General features: G+C 43.5%; 2 protein-coding genes and 2 long non-coding RNA genes across 8 annotated transcripts; 2 read left to right on the top strand and 2 right to left on the bottom strand.

The window, feature by feature from the left end:
* Positions 1 to 35: 35 nt before the first annotated feature.
* On the top strand, positions 36 to 15,290 carry Vha44 (V-type proton ATPase subunit Vha44). Of its 5 annotated transcripts, none has more exons than XM_036813038.3 (11): positions 38 to 213; positions 3,337 to 3,479; positions 3,598 to 3,751; positions 9,262 to 10,276; positions 10,780 to 11,216; positions 12,592 to 12,778; positions 13,173 to 13,271; positions 13,332 to 13,587; positions 13,648 to 13,745; positions 13,809 to 13,947; positions 14,013 to 15,290. In XM_036813038.3, exons 2-11 carry the CDS (start codon positions 3,345 to 3,347, stop codon positions 14,109 to 14,111), a joined length of 2,619 nt encoding a protein of 872 aa, XP_036668933.2. In that variant the 5' UTR covers positions 38 to 213; positions 3,337 to 3,344; the 3' UTR covers positions 14,112 to 15,290. The 5 variants fall into 5 exon arrangements, with proteins under 5 accessions (XP_070850723.1, XP_036668933.2, XP_036668935.1 ...); XM_036813039.3 differs by lacking the exon at positions 38 to 213 and adding an exon at positions 2,850 to 3,000; XM_036813040.3 differs by lacking the exon at positions 10,780 to 11,216 and having other exon boundaries at positions 42 to 213; positions 9,262 to 9,423.
* LOC139352466 (uncharacterized) lies at positions 3,758 to 9,189 on the top strand. Its single transcript, XR_011603667.1, has 2 exons — positions 3,758 to 4,732; positions 7,682 to 9,189. It is a non-coding gene; the product is annotated as an uncharacterized lncRNA (long non-coding RNA).
* LOC139352467 (uncharacterized) lies at positions 4,789 to 7,547 on the bottom strand. The gene is made up of 3 exons (XR_011603668.1): positions 7,388 to 7,547; positions 6,538 to 7,131; positions 4,789 to 5,110 (listed from the first exon to the last, which is right to left on the bottom strand). It is a non-coding gene; the product is annotated as an uncharacterized lncRNA (long non-coding RNA).
* Positions 14,558 to 17,894, bottom strand: LOC108009089 (transcription factor grauzone). Its single transcript, XM_017073146.4, has 4 exons — positions 17,746 to 17,894; positions 16,288 to 17,647; positions 15,834 to 16,224; positions 14,558 to 15,774 (listed from the first exon to the last, which is right to left on the bottom strand). The coding sequence occupies exons 1-4, from the start codon at positions 17,747 to 17,749 to the stop codon at positions 15,568 to 15,570; spliced, it is 1,962 nt and encodes a 653-aa protein (XP_016928635.2). The 5' UTR covers positions 17,750 to 17,894; the 3' UTR covers positions 14,558 to 15,567.
* Between the last annotated feature and the right edge of the window lie 38 nt (positions 17,895 to 17,932).

Genomic DNA, 17,932 nt, shown 5'->3' with positions numbered 1-17,932 from the left:
ACCCAACACTAGCGCCATCACGTGAATCCCGTGGGCATTGTGAACTGTCACTTTTTCGCTATCGCTTTTCTCACCACACAATTTCGTTCGCATTTGTGGGTGGCGGCGGTCGATTTGCGCTGATTTTTTGGCAGAGAAAAACGCAGCTCGCTGTTTTAAAATAGCACAAAAAGCACACTTGTTTCGTTAGCAACCAACCAGAGCCGCTGAAAAGTAAGTGTCAATCGTTAAAAGCCAGAAAAATCGGGGGTTTAACACGTCGCCGTGAAAAGTGCAAAAGTTCTCCCCCATTCCGCCGACGAAAAAAACCGATTACTACATCGCAGTAGGTCTGCTGACCCAGGAAAAAGTGCTCGCTGGTTTTATAATTAACCAAGAATAGTGATAAAATGCGTTTTTGCAATGTGGCTAATGGCTATTTTTTCAAAGCAGTGTGACCCTGAAATGGAGAGTTTGCTGTCTTTGGCTGGACTGCAGATTCCCGCTGGGCAGGCGGTTGGATCTGGAAATATCCAGGTGGAAATCGGAAAACGCAGGGGGGCTTTGGGGGGCCCGATTGGGAAAATGTGCGAAAAGTGTTTTGGTTTTTTGTGTGCTGCAATGAAAACCCGTGAGCAGCGAAAAATTATCGATCGAAAAGCTGTCATGTGACTGTCAACGAACAGCTGACATTGGGAGAGCAACTCACCACGGCGAGAGGTGAAGAGAGGCTCGCCATCTCCCCTCTCACAATTGCTGCTCGCTCTCCCTCTCTCTCTCTCTCTCCTTTGGGTAAACAAAATAAGTTGAAAATTATTGTTTAAAAATTCAAAAACTTTTCGGTTATTTTCCCACCAAGCACGTACTTCGATGATTAATAGATCATGTTGTGCGAAAACAAGCAAATACTTGCAGTTACGCCGCACGAGGACTAATAAATAACGGAATGGCGTGCAACAAGGACCTTGGTGAAAACTGACCAGATATATTTTATATATGATACAAAGTGTAGAAAACCCGTGGCGAAAGTCAAACACGGGCAATAGGGCGGAAATTCAAATGGCCAAACAGCTGCTGGAATTCCAGCGCGTGCTTATCTGTGTGTATGTATGTGCAAGGTCTTCTGAGCCGCCCACTGCCACCCAAGCACCACCCACAATCCACCCCCCGGCAAGCACATTATTATTAATTAATTTGGGCGCACACCCATTGCGACGAGGAGGATATCGTCAAAACTTTGTTTTCCTCCTTTTTTTTTGCGACTTTGCGCCCTTGTTCCTTTTTTATTGTTTTCTGTTTTCGTCGCTGCAATTTCCTGTATTGGCTTTGGACTACCCCAACTGGATGTGGATGTGGCTGTCGACATGGGTATGGTGTATGGATATAGATTGGGTCCTGGACCCCAGGCCCTTTCCATTAGCGCCAGCCGTTGGCCAGTCAGACTGTCTCCATTTGCCTGGCGACGCGATGGCTGGAGCCCTCCGCCCACCGCCCCTTAGGTCCTCGCTTTTCCCTTGGACTCGGGCCAATCCACGTCACCAGTTCAACATGGCAGCATAACAGTCGGCTACTCCTCCTCCAGGTCCTCCCCCTATCGGTAGTCCTTCCCAGCTATCTATACATTTCCCCTTTCGCCCCGCAGCAATTTGACTTTCGCTGCTATAAATAAACATACGTAGTTGTGCACTGAAAACTAAGCATAGGCACTTTCCCGGACGGAATTTTGCAAGTCACCTTTCACAAAAAATATCACTCAATAGGATAAGCCGGCTGAACATGTGGTGTTAATTATCATAGGCATTTAGCATTATCATAGGCATTTCTGAAATCTAAACTTTTATACGTAGATAGATAAATAGATAATTATATTCGAGTGTCAATTTCATATCATTTCACATGTCATGATATGTTGAGATATGTATGGTTCTATCAGTTTGTTACTGGAATATTTTATTTTCCAAATTTGTTACAAAATGTCGATAGATATTAAGTTCGAGACAGTCACCTTCTCTCATTAATATTTATGGTCACATTTGAGTTTTTTTATGAGGCAGTTATTCTAAAATGTTATATAATAGATATAATATTTTAGTGTTATAATATGTACAAAAAACTTTCTATAAAGATGGGCCTAGAATATTTTAGTATAGATATAATCTATGAACAGATCTTGCAATAGTAATCTTAGGAGCATGACTGAACCAGTGTTATATCAACCATATTATATGATGTGTTAGGATATTTTCTCTTAGCGTGTTTCCATTTCCCATATACCATATCCTTGTTGTCTGTTGCCAGGATTGTTGCTGTTGTCCCTCCCGCCCCCTTATAGTTATTGTGGTTGTTGCCGCTCTCGACGCTTCCTGGGCGAGGACAATGCACTGCCTTGACTTCTGATGGGGAATGTGGAAGGATCTGGAGCCGGAGCTGGGCTGTTGTCACTCCTTGGGCTCGTGCTTTGTTTTCGTGTCTCTTTTGGTGAAGGCCATCATCGTGGTTATGTAATAACAGTGCCCGCCATAGGCCGAAATTGGGTAAAGTTAGATTTATATCTCGTGGCGTTTGCTGTGTGATTACTCATACGCCCCGTGGCAGGAGCAAACAGAGGAGTAGCGGCACTGGGAGTCAGCGACACTTACCCAAATTGAGCACTCGTTTTGGTTTTGGCCATGGCGCCTTTTGCCTTCTGCCTTCTGCCTCCGTGCGGCTTCGTCATCAACCGCTTTCGGATACGGATTCGGTATCGGCTGACGAATCGGATCGCAGATACTTCGGCCTTTCGCCTTTCCGACCTCTATGGCATCTGGTCGTAGTGCCAGCCCTCATTTGGCAACGAACCTCCGACCAGGCAGCACGGCAGCATGTGGCACAACCGGAGAAAGTAGGAAAAACAAACGTAGTAGAGGATTGGAAAACCCAAACCCACAACGACGGTGGCCAGGGAAAAATGCCAAAAAACCTGGTGGAAAAGTTCCTGACCATTCTGTTGAGACGCAAGGAGTGCTAGGATCAAGTGTTTGTGTAAGCAAAGCGGATACTATATATATACACCTTCATGTTTGTATCACCGAAACATAGACCCACTGGCGCTGGACTGTCTGGCGCCAGAGTTTGGGGTTGTGATGGTTGAGCTCGTTTCGGTTTGGGACTCCTTTGTCTGGGGAAAACTGCACTTTTCAGGGTTCGATCGCGCATATTTAATTGCTCTAAGGACAGTGTCAATTAAATTTTCATCAGCAGCAACATTCAATCGATAGGAGCAGTTACATAAGCTAGGAGGGGGTAATCGATTAGGCAAGGTCACAGACAAATCGACTCCGACTCATCCCCACTCTCGTACTTTTTTCCAATCAATAGCCATCAAGATGATGTCCGAATACTGGATTATCTCGGCCCCTGGCGACAAGACCTGCCAGCAGACGTACGACACGATGAACAACCTGACCAGCAAGCAACACAACCTGTGCAATAACTACAAGTTCCATATACCAGACCTCAAGGTGAGTTTAGTTGATATCCTTAGGGATCTCAAGAAGTCGCCTATAAATTAGAGAAATATTTAAAGTTTCTTATAAAACTACATTGGTATCATGTTCTAATCCTTACTTTTACCCATAGGTCGGCACCCTGGACCAACTGGTGGGCCTCTCCGATGATCTGGGCAAGCTGGACACCTATGTGGAGCAGATCACCCGCAAGGTGGCCAACTACCTGGGCGAGGTGCTGGAGGATCAGCGGGACAAGCTCCACGAGAACCTGATGGCCAACAACAGTAAGTCGTCTGCCTGCCACCATTTAAGTTGTATTAGCCTAGTTTAGTCTAGCTTAGCTTAGTTCCGTTTAGTTTAGTTTAGTTTAGTTTAGTTTTAGTTAACGTGGTTAGGTGATGCCTGTCCCGAGTCACGAATCTATATCGTTTTGGTTCTTTAGTTATATTTCTAAGCAGTTCTTCTGACCGTAGACACTTTTGAATCGGAATGCTCAGATATAATCGTACCATGTGTATTGCCACATCTATTGTTTACACACAACTGTTCTGTATTAACTAACAAACCAGTGAGATATTCGAATCGAAATCCCTTTTTTCCCAGCCGCCGAGGGGCTGTTAGAACTCGGTTACTATGGAATGTTTTGATCTATCTATGTCTCTATCTGAGAAAAGCTCTACCTAACTAACACAAATCCCGTCTATTTCCATCACGATTTTATATATACCTTAACCGTAGTTCAAGATTATGCGAGAAAGAGATTTAAAAACTAATCGATTTTCAGCCGAAACCCTCAGGCCTTACATTTATTTTGTTCGAGTTTCTAGGCCTTTTACGTTTTTCGTTCTCCAACATTGTTTTCCCTTACACTCCTGGGTTCACTTTAATTTTCAGTTTGATCTATTATTTTGAGTTATCTTTTTGATTTTGTTGAACTCATGCGCACAATCATCACCACTGAAAAGAAGGATATTACGTAGGCATCTAGTTCGAGTTGGTCTGAAAATATCTAGTGCCATCCAACAACAATGGAATTAAAGTTTGCGGCCAACAAAAAAAGATATCAAATGAAAAGAGTTGAAAGAAAAAGAAATTAGCCGAATGGGAATTTGCGTTGTTTATTTTGTGTTGCGTTTGTTGTACATTTTAATACGCACCGAGCTCTCACACGCTATATAAATCTAAAACTATACTATACTATACTATGCCAGCTGAGACACACACAGATACACACACACACCAGCGTATTTTTGGCCCCGTTCAAGGCACTATGGGGAAAATGACCACTTTATTTGGCATTTATTATTGTGAGTAAACCAAAAGAGATTTTTCACTGCGGTTTTTTTTATTATGTTGTTATAGACCATAAGAACCTATTTTAGAAAAATGGGCGTGTCAACGCCCCTTTTGCCCAAAAAATCGAAAAAATAATATTTTACATGCATTTTTAGATATTAACTTTTCAAATTCAGTAACCTCTACGTGCTTACGTTGTAGATAGGAGTTTCGCCACGCCCCCTCCCGCCCTAAAAATTGTGAAAACCCAGTTTTTAATTAATTTTCTTTATTTTCATCATTTTCTTCATTTTCCAGCTCGAAGTTTTCAAGAAAAAATAGACTGTTGTCTTCAAGCTCATCTTGTTCTGAAAAATCACTTATGTATTCGTGCTCACACGAGAGCAGCTGGATAACCTCAATGGGAAGGGAAAGATTTTTATGTTTTTTTATGCGTCGCGATAAATTTAGGGAAGAAATCACTGGATCTGATGTATCCAAAGCTCGTTTAAACACATCGCCTAAAGATTCAAATCGACTGTGCTTTCTGGAGTGATGAAGTCTATCCGATTTATAAATTTTGTTGCGGGACTCAGACGCTTCTTCACCAAAACAGCCGACTGGAAGCACCGTATTTTCCATGATTTGCCTTGAGTGCACAATAATTTTATGGAGTGTTGGTGTCATGGGGAGCCATGGATAACTGTCCACAATCATTTCGCCAGTTTGGTGACAGTATGCCTCGAATTTTTCTAAGTTTATTGGCAATTGACAAGACAAACATATCAAAATGATCCTCAAATTGTAGATTATTTGTTGATCAACTCCAGTTATTTCGGAAATTTTTTGAAGTTGGCAAACGCGCGACGTGCAGTGTTTCCGGTATTTGTATTTCCAAAACCCCCCTGCTTCGGCTTATCGACTTTCAAAGCCAGTTTTGCCCAAAACATTTCCTGTATACTTGCCTTTCGTTTTAGCATCGCTTGCTTGTCACATGGATCAGTAATTGGCCATTTCTTTACCTCCAGCTTATACCCAGCATGCAAGACGAACTCAAAAATTCTTATCCAGCAATGAAGTGGGCTTACTCCATATTTCAGATTGTCTGAAACTGGCAAAAATTTTAAGCACTTGAAATTTTTATTTCCAAGGAAATCTCTTTGGCTCGAGTGGCATATGGGGCATGCTTGAAATGATTTTGTGTCCGTTAATGCATTCAGAACTTTTCCATCAATGGCAGTGAGATATGGACTGAATCTTACATACACAAATTGAGTATCGTTTAAAGATACCTTAAACATCGTTGACTTCAACATTTCAATTTGCAATTGTATGTCCCTGCTCTCTTCTAAAATGACTTCTTTTGTTTCTTTGAGAAACTCCAATTTTAGTGGACGACAAAACCTAATGGACTGAGGGGTGCGATTGTTCCACAACAAATTTCCGGATGAGTCTATGAGTCGAAGAGGCATTATGGTAGTGGCAAAAAGGCATGAGTCTCCGTTACACGATCTTTTATCTGCGTATGCCTGGTTATAGTTCGCCTGTCCAGTACTTCCATCGAATCCGTAGCTGACGATGAGCTCAGCAGATAAAAAATCAGTGTGCTGATTGGCCAATACACCATGGATAACATCTTTTTGAAGTGTCACAATCCGAAAAGCTGTGTGTTCCAAAAGGTCTTGCAGAGAGACCTTGGCTACAGTCTCTGATACATTGATTTTGCCTGGTCTGCATTGCTTCTTTTGCTCTGCCACATTTTTATAAATTGGGTAGATATCCACATTTCTCTTACGAATGTCATCTCGGATAGAACAGTACTGCTCCTTGGTCAATCCTTGATCCAAAATTAATGCCAACGCTTCGTCTTTGGACGCACTTATAGGCTGATCAACGGGCTTTGTCAATCCTTCTCTGACTTGCTTGGCTTTTTCCGGGGTACTTCCTAGTATTTGAAGAACTGCAGCAAGATCATGTAGTCCTTGTTTCCGGGCAGCTGCGGTTGCTGCATGTACTAGCAAAAAAACATCGTCCCCTTGGAATTTGGAAAGTTCCGCTGCTTGCAGTCTTTGAGCCCTTTCGCCTTTCGATTCAAATGGAAGTAGTGGTCGTCCAACTGGTCTGTTACTTTTTTTTAAAGGCAAAGTTGTGTTGCCTTTCATCCATGTGGAATGTTTTGTTTCGAAGTTCTTATAAGAGCTATGACATTTAAGCCAGTTGTAATACAAATTGTTGCAAAATTGGTGACTTTTATGTTTTAAAATATTATCATCCACATTATTGCACGCATGCAGTTCAAAATATCTTTGAACGGCCTTCTCTCGCTCGTGCCGGCCCCTCTCGCTATTCCACACTGCAAACAAGTCGACGTTGGAAAAAGTGAGGTTACCTAATAAAAATGCAAATTCCGCCAAAATATGGAAAAATATGACATTAGGACCAATTCCTGTAAACTCAGAATTGACAACGCTACAACAATCACTTGGACAAACACTTAAACAATTCTAAACTCTCTTAGATAATCCTTTCCAAAGTTGAAATTTGTTTCTAAAAATTCAGCTAAGGAAGCTCTTAGAAAACTGCAAAATATTAGTATACATACGCACAATTTTAACGATTTAGTACATTTAACACACAGTGCAAACCTGCGAGATCAGCATTCATGTTTTGGTTTTCCTCTAGTTGTTGTTCCATCATTAAATATTAAAATCCAAACTCAGCGTACAAATTCACACAACTTAGCCGCACGTGCTTTCGATTGCAACAGCTGACTTAACAGCCGTTTTTCTAACAGGGGACTGTTAAATTTAACATTTTGAGTTTAGGGCATAACAGTCTGATGTTTTCTTAATGCGTTAACAGTAAAATTGTCGTAATTAGAAAACTTTTAAAAAACATGCAAATGCCAGATAAAGTGGTAATTTTCCCCATAGTGCAAGGGCGCCCAAATCCCCGGTCAATTACTCCGTGCTCTCGGTCGAAGGTCGCCCTCTCCCAACCTATAAAAGAAAAAAAAATATATATATATATTATAACACCATGCCAAACAATACAGTACAGTGAACACTTTGTATATTTTACATGAATTGTTGTACGTTTCTTTTCGGTTTTCGATACGATTGAGTTGGACAAGTTATTTGTGGTTTTCCCTCATTTGAAAGCCCATTAGTTTTTAAATCATTCACCGCAATAAAAATCAATTACAAAAAAAAATAGAACGAGAAAAAGATACAAAGATACAAAGAGGAAAGCTAATGTGTAAAGATATAGAACCATAAACTGCATATACAACTATTTATATATAAATACTTGACTATGAACTTTGGCGCGAGTGTCGTTCCCTCATACTTAATTTTTATTTTGAGTTTACATGTGCTATTATTTGTATAACTAACTATGTAAGTGCGTGCGTGTAAAAGTTGGCCAACTTTTGTACTGTACATATATGTATATCCTATATAGACTGTTGTAACTGTTGTGTGTGTGTGCCTGATTGCAGTGTGTGTGTGTGTGTGTGTGTATCTGTGTTGTCTCATTTGCTCACCTGCATTGAACCGCTTGGAAAAACGCTTACTTTGTACCATTTCCCCGGAAAACCCACTCACACACACATGGAGATCTATAGAGATGCACTTCAAAGGACCTTTTCCTTGAGAGAGACTGTGTGTTTGAGTGGGCTGATGGGTTGCATAAGTCGTGTGTCTGTGTGTGCTCCTGTATTCATATCCATCGCATTTTGCTAATTGGGAAAGATGGGAGATACTTGCAATTAGAGCTAATTGGTAACGTGTGGAAAGCACGAAAGCAACAACAACGACAACGAAACGCTTTTACACTGCAAACAAAATACCAGAGTACCAAAATGAAAGCACAAAATGAGACGCAAACATCTATCAGCCATTGGGATCACTGAGTTCCCCCGATTACATTTTATGTTCCACTGTTGTTCCATGGGATGCCATTCAGTTCCGATTCCTTTTCGCATTCGCACACAAAACGAAAAAAAACTAAACCCAATCCGCACACATGAGTTTTAAATTATTTACATTTTTCTCTCTCATATGATTTTCCTTATTTATTTTTAACGATATTTACAAATCGATAAGTATAATTTTGGTTTCGCTTTTGGTTCACGATGATAGCGATGATAACCCAGAAAGAGTACGGTTTTAGAGTTACGAAAGCAGATTGTGTAGGCAAATCGTGAGGTCTAGCCCCTAAATGTATGCTATATAGTTTTACTTTTAATTTATTTCGACCGTCCCGCCCGGAAATCGAGCCGAAATCGAATGGGAAGGGAGATCCTAGCTAAGACTAAGTCTGCAACCGAATCTAAATGCCTTGTGTTGTATTGTCTGTATCGGTAATTGAATCGCCACCACCACCAAAAAAAAAACACACGAATCTTCATCTCAAACCGAAACCCGATCGCCATCCGAATGAATCCTGAATCGCCTTCGACCTCGAATGAAACGAACCGAACCGAATCGAATCCCGAATGAATCTCGCGCGGATGCAGGTCCTGGGCCACCCGACGACAGCATGCCGTGTCGCCACCACCAGCGCATCAAGCATCTCAGCCTGCGACACCAGCGAAAACACCAGCACACGCACCACCAAAACAAACCCCAACACTACCATCACCACCACCATCACCACCAGCTGCCGCAGGATCTCAAGGGTAAATCCGCAGTCACCTGTTCTCCCGCCACTCCTCCTGCTCCTGCGCACCCCAATCTTCCTGCTGCTCCAGCGCCCGCCTGTGCCTGCGATGCCCTAGCCCCAGGATCCGTATCCGGCGGCAGCCTCACTAACCTGTCGTCAAGCCACGAGCCGGAGACGGAGCCGGAGTTCGATGCCTGCCCGTGCGACGAGTGCTTCGCCTGTGCCCCGCCCAGCACCAGTGCCACGGCCAGCACGCTCCTGGCGGATGAGTGCTACTCGCAGACCGCCTCCTCCATGCTGAGCGCCACGAGGTGTGCGTTGTCCACGGTGGCGGCCATTGCCACTGGGAGCGGATTGGGCAGTGGGCCGAGCACCAGTGCAGCGGCCGCTGCGGCTGCCTCCTCCTCCTCCGGCGGAGGGGGTCCCGCCTCCTGCTCGACGATCTGCTCCTCGGCATACTTCTCCACGTCGGCGCCCACGACCAGCAGCTCGGTGCACAGCAGCATGTCCCGCTCTAACAGCAAGCGGCTGAATAACAACACTTGCAGCATCAACAATAACAAGCTCAGCTTCCGCAGCGGCAGTCATGTGAGCCAGTTGCACCTGGCCACTCAGCATCCGCAGCAGCCACAGCAGCCGCACCATTCGCATCCGCATCCGCATCCTCCTCCTCCAGTGCATGCCAATCCGCTGCAGTCGCCCACACAAAAGTCCATGTCGGAGGACGAGGAGGGCGATGCGAACCCCAATGCCCCCGAAGATGGGGAGACGGACGAGGACCCCAAGAGTCCGCACAGTGTGCAGTCCGATCTGTCGGACACCTTCGACTGGTGGTTCAATAAGCCCAAGCGTAACTCTAAGAAGAGCAGGTATCTTATCATCGCATTACCTACTTTGTAGAACGTTGCCAAATCGCCAGCACCCCAGACAAAAAAAAAACAAACCAAAACCAGATCAAAAAAAAAACTATATAAGCCAGTCACCCGCTGTCATCCCGCTAAAGCTAAAAAGCCAAAAGAACACCACCACACCACCCAAACCAAAAACACAACAAAACCACACTACCTACACATGCTGTAAAAACACAAGATACAACACCACACTGAAACAATGGCGCACCCGCTTTGCCTGCCCTCATCCAAAAAACCAAAAAAAAAGAACCCAAAAACCACACTTTACACCAGCAATATGAAACCCAGAAAATCCATAAATGTTTGAGTTGATTAAGAACCGAGAACCGAGTCAATTGCAATAATAATGTATTTCTTTTTTAAATCACTCCCCATCGACCATCGCACATTTGCCCACCCAATCACACGATCACAAAATCATCCAATCACCGAATCAAAACGCCATGCCGCCACACGAACAGTGCACAACAGCAACACGAGACACCACAGCAACAGACGCAACAGCAACCACTGACCCCACAGCAACATCAACACCAACAGACACAACAACAACATCAACAACACCAGAAACAGAACCAGAACCAGAACCCATACCAGAACCAATACCAAAACCAATACCAAAACCAGTACCAAAACCAACACCTATCCAAAGCAATGACATTTTGGCATCAAGCATCGACCACACCGCGCTCTAGTTATCGCTCTTTCTTCAATTCTCTTGCCGATCAAATTTATAGCAAACGTTCTACACCGAGTCAATTAAATATAAACAATGGATTTAATTTAACACCAACACATAGATCGTCTCCAGTGAGTAGTTGTTGTGGCAGTAGTAGCCAGGGGCGATCCAGTCCGGACACGGATCCCGCCGAGCCGCCCGAGTTTCCGCTGAGTCCAGGTTAGCATGCCCGGGTTGGGCCCGGTCTGGTCACCGGTCATCCGAACCGCACCGCACCGACCCAATCCAATCTAATCCTTTGATGATCTCTTGATCGACGTTGACATATACCTACTATAAGTGTACATGTTGATGTTGCCGTTGCTCTCCCGTTTTCCTAAGTTTCGTTTCGTTTATCCTCTTATTTTCTACGATTCTGATTCTGATTCTTATGTTTCTGATTCTGATTCTGATTTACCATTATTGTTTCTTGAGCAACTTGATGTTTCCTGATAAAAAAATATCACACACACCTATATCTCAACCACTCTCCACTTTCTTTGATCTTTGATCTTTCGTCCACTCGCGGCAGTAAAAATTGCAAACGCCGAGGCGTTCTATATGTTCTATCTTTTTGTTGAATATATATATATATATATTTGCCCAGTGACCGTACCGAAGTTCTTCCTTCTTTCGCCACTTTTGATTTGCCTTTCACTCCTTTCTCTGCGGTATTTGCAAACGCCTTTTGTTTGCGCTTTCGTTTTGCTTTCTCGCGATTTGACTATGAATATTTGACTATATAAATACACGGATCTGTTGATTATTTGTACCAGTGTAAAAGCGATTATGTTGTTCTTTCAGTGTACGCTCACCACAAATCACCAAATGTTGTTCTGCGCTCCACCATCATTACAGCCCACGATTAACGCCGATACCCATTAAGCTATATTCAGCTATATCACCCAAAAAAAAAAAATATAATCACCAACAAATAAACAAAATCTAATAACTGCAGCTTTGCCCAGCGCCAAATGTTGATCAATCTCTGAGTTACTGTTTGCTTTGTTCGCATTTTAATTTATCCTTTGAGTGTCTATATATGTATACTTATATATCACACAGCATAATATTTTCAAAGTCCAGCTAACGTGTTGTGCCGTGTGACACGAAAGGTATTTCCAATTGCGACTAATAAGCGTAGTCCCGAATCCCCCGTACTCCCCGTAGCCCCTGTAAATGCATCCAAAATTGTTCGTTTATCGATGTTCCTTTTTAATATTAACCTATATATATCCCGTAAGTGTGCGTGTGTGTGTCTGAGTAAACCTAATTACTATGTTATGTGTGTCCAATCTGACTATAACTAACCAGCATTTTCAGTTACCTTATTTTACTTTATTTATATAACCTTAATTTTAAATAGCTTTCGAGTCTAGTTTCCTTCAAACTAATTCTATTCAACTTATAGATCAATTACTATGTATTTTTTCGATTTCGTTTTGTACTTAAACATTAATTGAACAACCCGTTTGTTCTGCTAGTCAACTAAGTGAATTATTTTACTTGTGATGGTCGGATTTAACTAATACTGAGTTTACCCCTATCAAAATAGCCGAACTGCCGCAGTACTTGACCCGCTTCCAATGGGATATGGCCAAGTACCCGATCAAGCAGTCGCTGCGCAACATCGCCGACATTATCTCCAAGCAGATCGGCCAGATCGATGGCGATCTGAAGACCAAGTCCCAGGCCTACAACAACCTCAAGGGAAATCTGCAGAACCTGGAAAAGAAGAAGACGTAAGTGGATATGAGTAGATCATTATAATGATATAATAAAAATCACAATCTAATGAACATTTTTTTAAGCTTATCTCTTTAAAAATAATTATTATTATTAAGAACCTTAAGAGAAGGTCGTGATCGAATCATAAAGCGTATTATAACGAAGTATATTTCCTTTGTTCGTCTTGATTCACTTAATAAGATATCATCCCAAACGTTTCGTATAAGTCATCATAAAATAAGTAATTCGAAATAGATTTCAATGGGAAAATATAAGTTTTTTTTGATATTTCATTATTATATATTAAATATTTTTGTTAAAGTGATTAAATCCATAGTTTTTAATTTTTTTACCTAAATGGATTGTTATTATTCAAAATATTAAAATATATTATTTTTTGCGTTACAGTGGCAGCTTGCTGACCAGGAACTTGGCTGACTTGGTCAAGAAGGAGCACTTCATCCTGGATTCGGAATACCTGACCACCCTGCTGGTCATTGTACCCAAGTAAGTTATAAATTGTACTGTTCTATAAATCAAAGATATTAAAGAATCCTTTTTTCGCAGGGTCATGGCCAATGACTGGTTGACCAACTACGAGAAGATCACCGACATGATCGTGCCCCGCTCCTCCCAGCTCATCCAGGAGGACAGCGACTACTGCCTCTTCAACGTGACCCTCTTCAAGAAGGTGGCCGAGGAGTTCAAGCTCCATGCCCGCGAGCGCAAGTTCATTGTGCGTGACTTTGTCTACAACGAGGAGGAGCTGGCCGCCGGCAAGAACGAGATGACCAAGCTGATGACGGACAAGAAGAAGCAGTTTGTGCGTAGCATGATTATAATATCACCCTAGGGAATGATTCTAACCCTTAATCCATTGTAGGGTCCCCTGGTTCGCTGGCTGAAGGTGAACTTCAGCGAGGCTTTCTGCGCCCTGATCCACGTGAAGGCCCTGCGCGTGTTTGTGGAATCCGTGCTGAGGTATACTACCAAATTATAATTGAAATATCAATAGTAGTAATCTGTGATTTTGTGTATCCACAGATACGGCCTGCCCGTCAACTTCCAGGCCATCCTGATCGAGCCCAACAAGAAGAGCGTGAAGCGTCTGCGCGATGTGCTCAACCAGCTGTACGGTCACCTGGATGGTGCCTCCGCCGGCGGTGCTGTCAGCAGTGCTGATGTGGGTTCTCCTCTAAACACTTTTAATCTTCAACCAACTGATGTATTATTCCTATCATCCCACAGAACGTGGACATCCCCGGCCTGGGCTTTGGCCAGTCCGAGTACTTCCCCTATGTGTTCTACAAGGTCAACATCGATATGGTGGAGCAGGCCAAGGTCTAAGATCGCCCGCCGTCCCCAAAATTGCATACATCCAGCCACACAAAATACACTTTAATACAAAACCAATCAACTTAAAATCAGCTGAACCATTCGCAGACATCTAATGAAACAAAATTAATAGATTACTTTAAATAATTTTAGTCATTGTTATCTAATTATTGTTGTTATTTATGTTGCGCGCTGCCGAATATCTGTTTCAAATCAACTTCCGGTTCGAGAAATCGAGACGCGCGTCAACCAACCGAAAAAAGAGATCGTTTACAGTCATCCCAGATCTTGTAGAACTTCCCGATTGTTCTTTGTTCCCCCTTCAGTTCGCTAAACAGTATTTTATGTTTTTCTTATGCCCTACTATGATTATGATATGATATGATGAATGAACAGAGTGTTTGACCCGTAGTCAAATTTACACACATTGTCGCTGAAGCCCCGGCTTTAATTCTCCCTTTTCGTTTGTTTTTTGGTAGCTATACAATAAACATTTGAGTTACATTTTGTTTTTACAAACATTTCGTCTCGTTTCGTGCTTGTCTTGTGCTCCACTTGGTATCTGTATCCGTGACTAACAGCCAACATACAAAAAACATGCCCAAATTAAATTTAAGCCCAAAAATGGTGTCGCAAATCGCAAAAAAACAGAACGTTTCCCAACGGAACTACTTAATTGCGCTAACAAATTTCCGAAGCAATGGTACGTTTCCAGTAAAGACAAACTATTAACTAACGGAAGTATTGTATTTATAAATGTTGCCTAGATATCGAAAGTCTATAAACAAAAATTCTGCGCGCTGTTTGCATAAGAACTACTAATCGCTGAGGAAAACCGCTCGAGCATTTCCTGGTTCTGTCTGTCTTGTTTAACCCCGCGTGTGCGTTAACCCACTAAAAAACAAAAAACAAACCACCAGCAGCGATCGAGGGTCTATACCACATGAGATATGAACAATAATATTCTATTCGTATGTAAAGTTTTTCAGTTTTTCCTATTGCTAATTCGAGAATTGTTTACCGAGTTAAGCGAAACGTGAGAGAGATACAGTATCTATATATAAATATTTTAAAGTTATGCATACTATGTGTAAAAAGAAACGAAAGAAACCATGTAAATGTCATTGCGTTATATAAGGTGCAATTAAGCCATCCTTGTAAATAATTATAAAGAAAGAAAGACATTCCCAACTTTGTTTTGTTATCAATTGATTTTTAGCTGGAGCCGAGTCCAGTTCGCATTTATTCAATACTTTTATTCTAAAACTAAGGGTTAAAACGCTTTTAACTTTCACAGAATGGATTTACTCCAAAGAAAATAATTCTTTTAGAGAAATAATTTTTAAAAATTGCTTTAAGTATGAAAATGGATTTATAAATGATAGTATTAAAGAATTGTATGAGCTCGATCGAATTCTGTGAAAGTGAAAAAAAGCGTTTATATATTTTAAATACCTATCTTTAGGTGCTAGATCTCCTGTTTGGTCTTGTTTTGCGAGGAGGCGTTGCGCGATATCTTCAGAATATTGGGGGGCTTGGGCTGGTTCTTGTCCGCCTCGTATTGGGCGCGATGCAATCGCTGGCGATGCTTGTACATGTTGGCGCTGCAGAAGAATGTCATCGGGCAATTCGGACAGGTGTATAGGACCTCGCCGGTGTGTGTGGATGTGTGTTCCTGCAGGGCATACAACAGAGTGATTAAAAAATGTTTTTTAAAGGGCATCTTGAACTCACCTTCAGCTCCTGCGGCCGTTTGAAGGCCTTCTCGCACATAGTGCACTTGAACTTGCGCTCGCACTCGTGATTGTGGTAGATGTGACGCCTGAGAGCCCTGGCATTCGGCGACACCTTGGCGCAAATGTGGCAGCGATGCTCGCCCGCACTCTCCACATGGATGCTCTTCATGTGCTGCTTCAAGCCGGTCATGCCCTTTAGCCAGGCGCCACAAATCTGGCACTGCTTCAGCTCTGGCTCCGGCCGCGGCTTGTCCGAATGCATCAGTTCCTGGTGCTTCTTCAGGATGATCTTGGTGCGCATCTGCTTGCCGCACTTGTCGCAGATGATGGTGCTCTCTGGGTCGTGCATGGAGCTCATGTGGTTCTTCAGCTTGCGCTCGGTGAGGAATCTATGGGAGAATGAAAAATTAAGATCAGACCGAGAGTGAAAGGATGACGAGAAGTAAACCCACTTTTTATTGCACTCGGAACAGGTGAACTTGAACTCCGACTTGGGCACATGCTTGTTCAGCTTGTGGTAGTCGATGGCCGTCTTGCTGAGGAAGGTCTTCGAGCACAGGTCACAGCTGAAGGTCAGCTTGATGGCTGGATCCATGTGCACCTGCTGGTGGGATTCCAGGTGCCGTGAGTTCTGGAATGCCTTTTCGCAGACGCTGCACTTAAAGTGCTCCGGATTCCAATGGACGAGCACATGCTCGGCAAGCACTTTGCGCTGCGTGAACTTGCGGCCACAGCACATCATGTAGCCGGGATCCACCTGGTGGGTCAGTCGGTGGTGGCGCTGCATCTCGGTGAAGTTATGTACCAACAGATTACAGATAGCACAAGGCAGCACGCTGGTAAAGAACTTGGCAATGATGACGTCGTACTCCTCCTGCTGTTTCTTGCGCTGCTCCAGCAGTTCGCGGGACATGCGCACTTTCGGCTCCGCCGGTTTCGTCCGCTTCTTGTACTTCTTAGGCCGCACCACCGTTCTCTTGGGCAGCACGGCAAACTCCTGCTTTTCGGGATTGTCCAGCTCAAAGTCCGAGTCAGAGCCACCGCTGCCTCCGTAGTTGTCCTCGGAGGAGTCATCGCTATGCAACAGGCCTGAGAAGTCAGGGTCCGCGGACTCATCCAAGAACTCGTCGAGCTCCTCTGCCTTAAGGTCAAGTTTGATGTCCTCTTTCGGTTTCTGGGCAGGGGCAATGGCTGTGTCTGCTTTCCGGGGACGTCCGCGTCTCTTTTTGGGTGGCGCCGGCTCTGCAGTTAGTTCTGCGTCATCCTCATCCTTATCCTTTTCCCCAGACGATCCTTCCTCTGCCTTTAAGCGCTTCCTCAAGCGTCTGGCTGTGCCTTCCACTGGATCCTGAGATTCTTGCGTGTTGGCTGTGCTCTCGAGGATCTCGATGCGGGGTAGGTGGTCGAGTTCGTGCTCCTCTATCTTAACCTCCGGGTAGAAGAAGTCCCGCCCACCAAGCTGTTCCGGCGGCTCCTGCAATCGTTCCTCCTCCAGAGTTGGCAGCTTTACAGTTTCCGGAAAGGCGGAGGTTCCCTGTGTGAGGGGATCATCCTCCATGAGCAGCACTTTGGTTTCCTGCAAGGAATGCTGCGCTGCACTAACGAACTCGTGCAATGTGTGAAAGTCGGAGACGGTTTTCCAGCAGCGACCGCAGATCCTTTCGTGACTGTCCTTGGAGATCTGGAAGGGAAAGTGCTGGTTGACGATCCTGGCCACCTCCAGTTGGACGGCCCGCGCGGACTGCACGTCTATGTAGTCCCCCATCATGGCCGGATACTCGCACATGCAGAGTAAGCAGCACGAAGAGGAATCTGTTGCAGATAGTTAAAAACAATGTTGACAATTTAGCATCACCATCTTGGGCAGAAACGGCTTTCTATTTTAGATTCCTTCAATGCTACAAGCTTACCCATTGCGATTTGTAGCCTTTGTTATTGGTAGTGGTTAGCCATCTAAAGATTTGATTGTAAAATGCAGTTCTAATTTGTTTAAAAACGAAGTGCACTCAAAACGCCAGCTGTTTTTGCAGTTCACAATAGCAGCGCAAGCTGCGGCCGTTTAGCAACACTGCCGATAACGATAGCTGTTATCGGTGT

This window comes from Drosophila suzukii, chromosome 2R (genome assembly GCF_043229965.1).
Source record: "Drosophila suzukii chromosome 2R, CBGP_Dsuzu_IsoJpt1.0, whole genome shotgun sequence".
Classification (NCBI taxonomy): Eukaryota; Metazoa; Arthropoda; class Insecta; order Diptera; family Drosophilidae; genus Drosophila; species Drosophila suzukii.
This window is presented reverse-complemented; position numbering and strand designations above follow the sequence as displayed.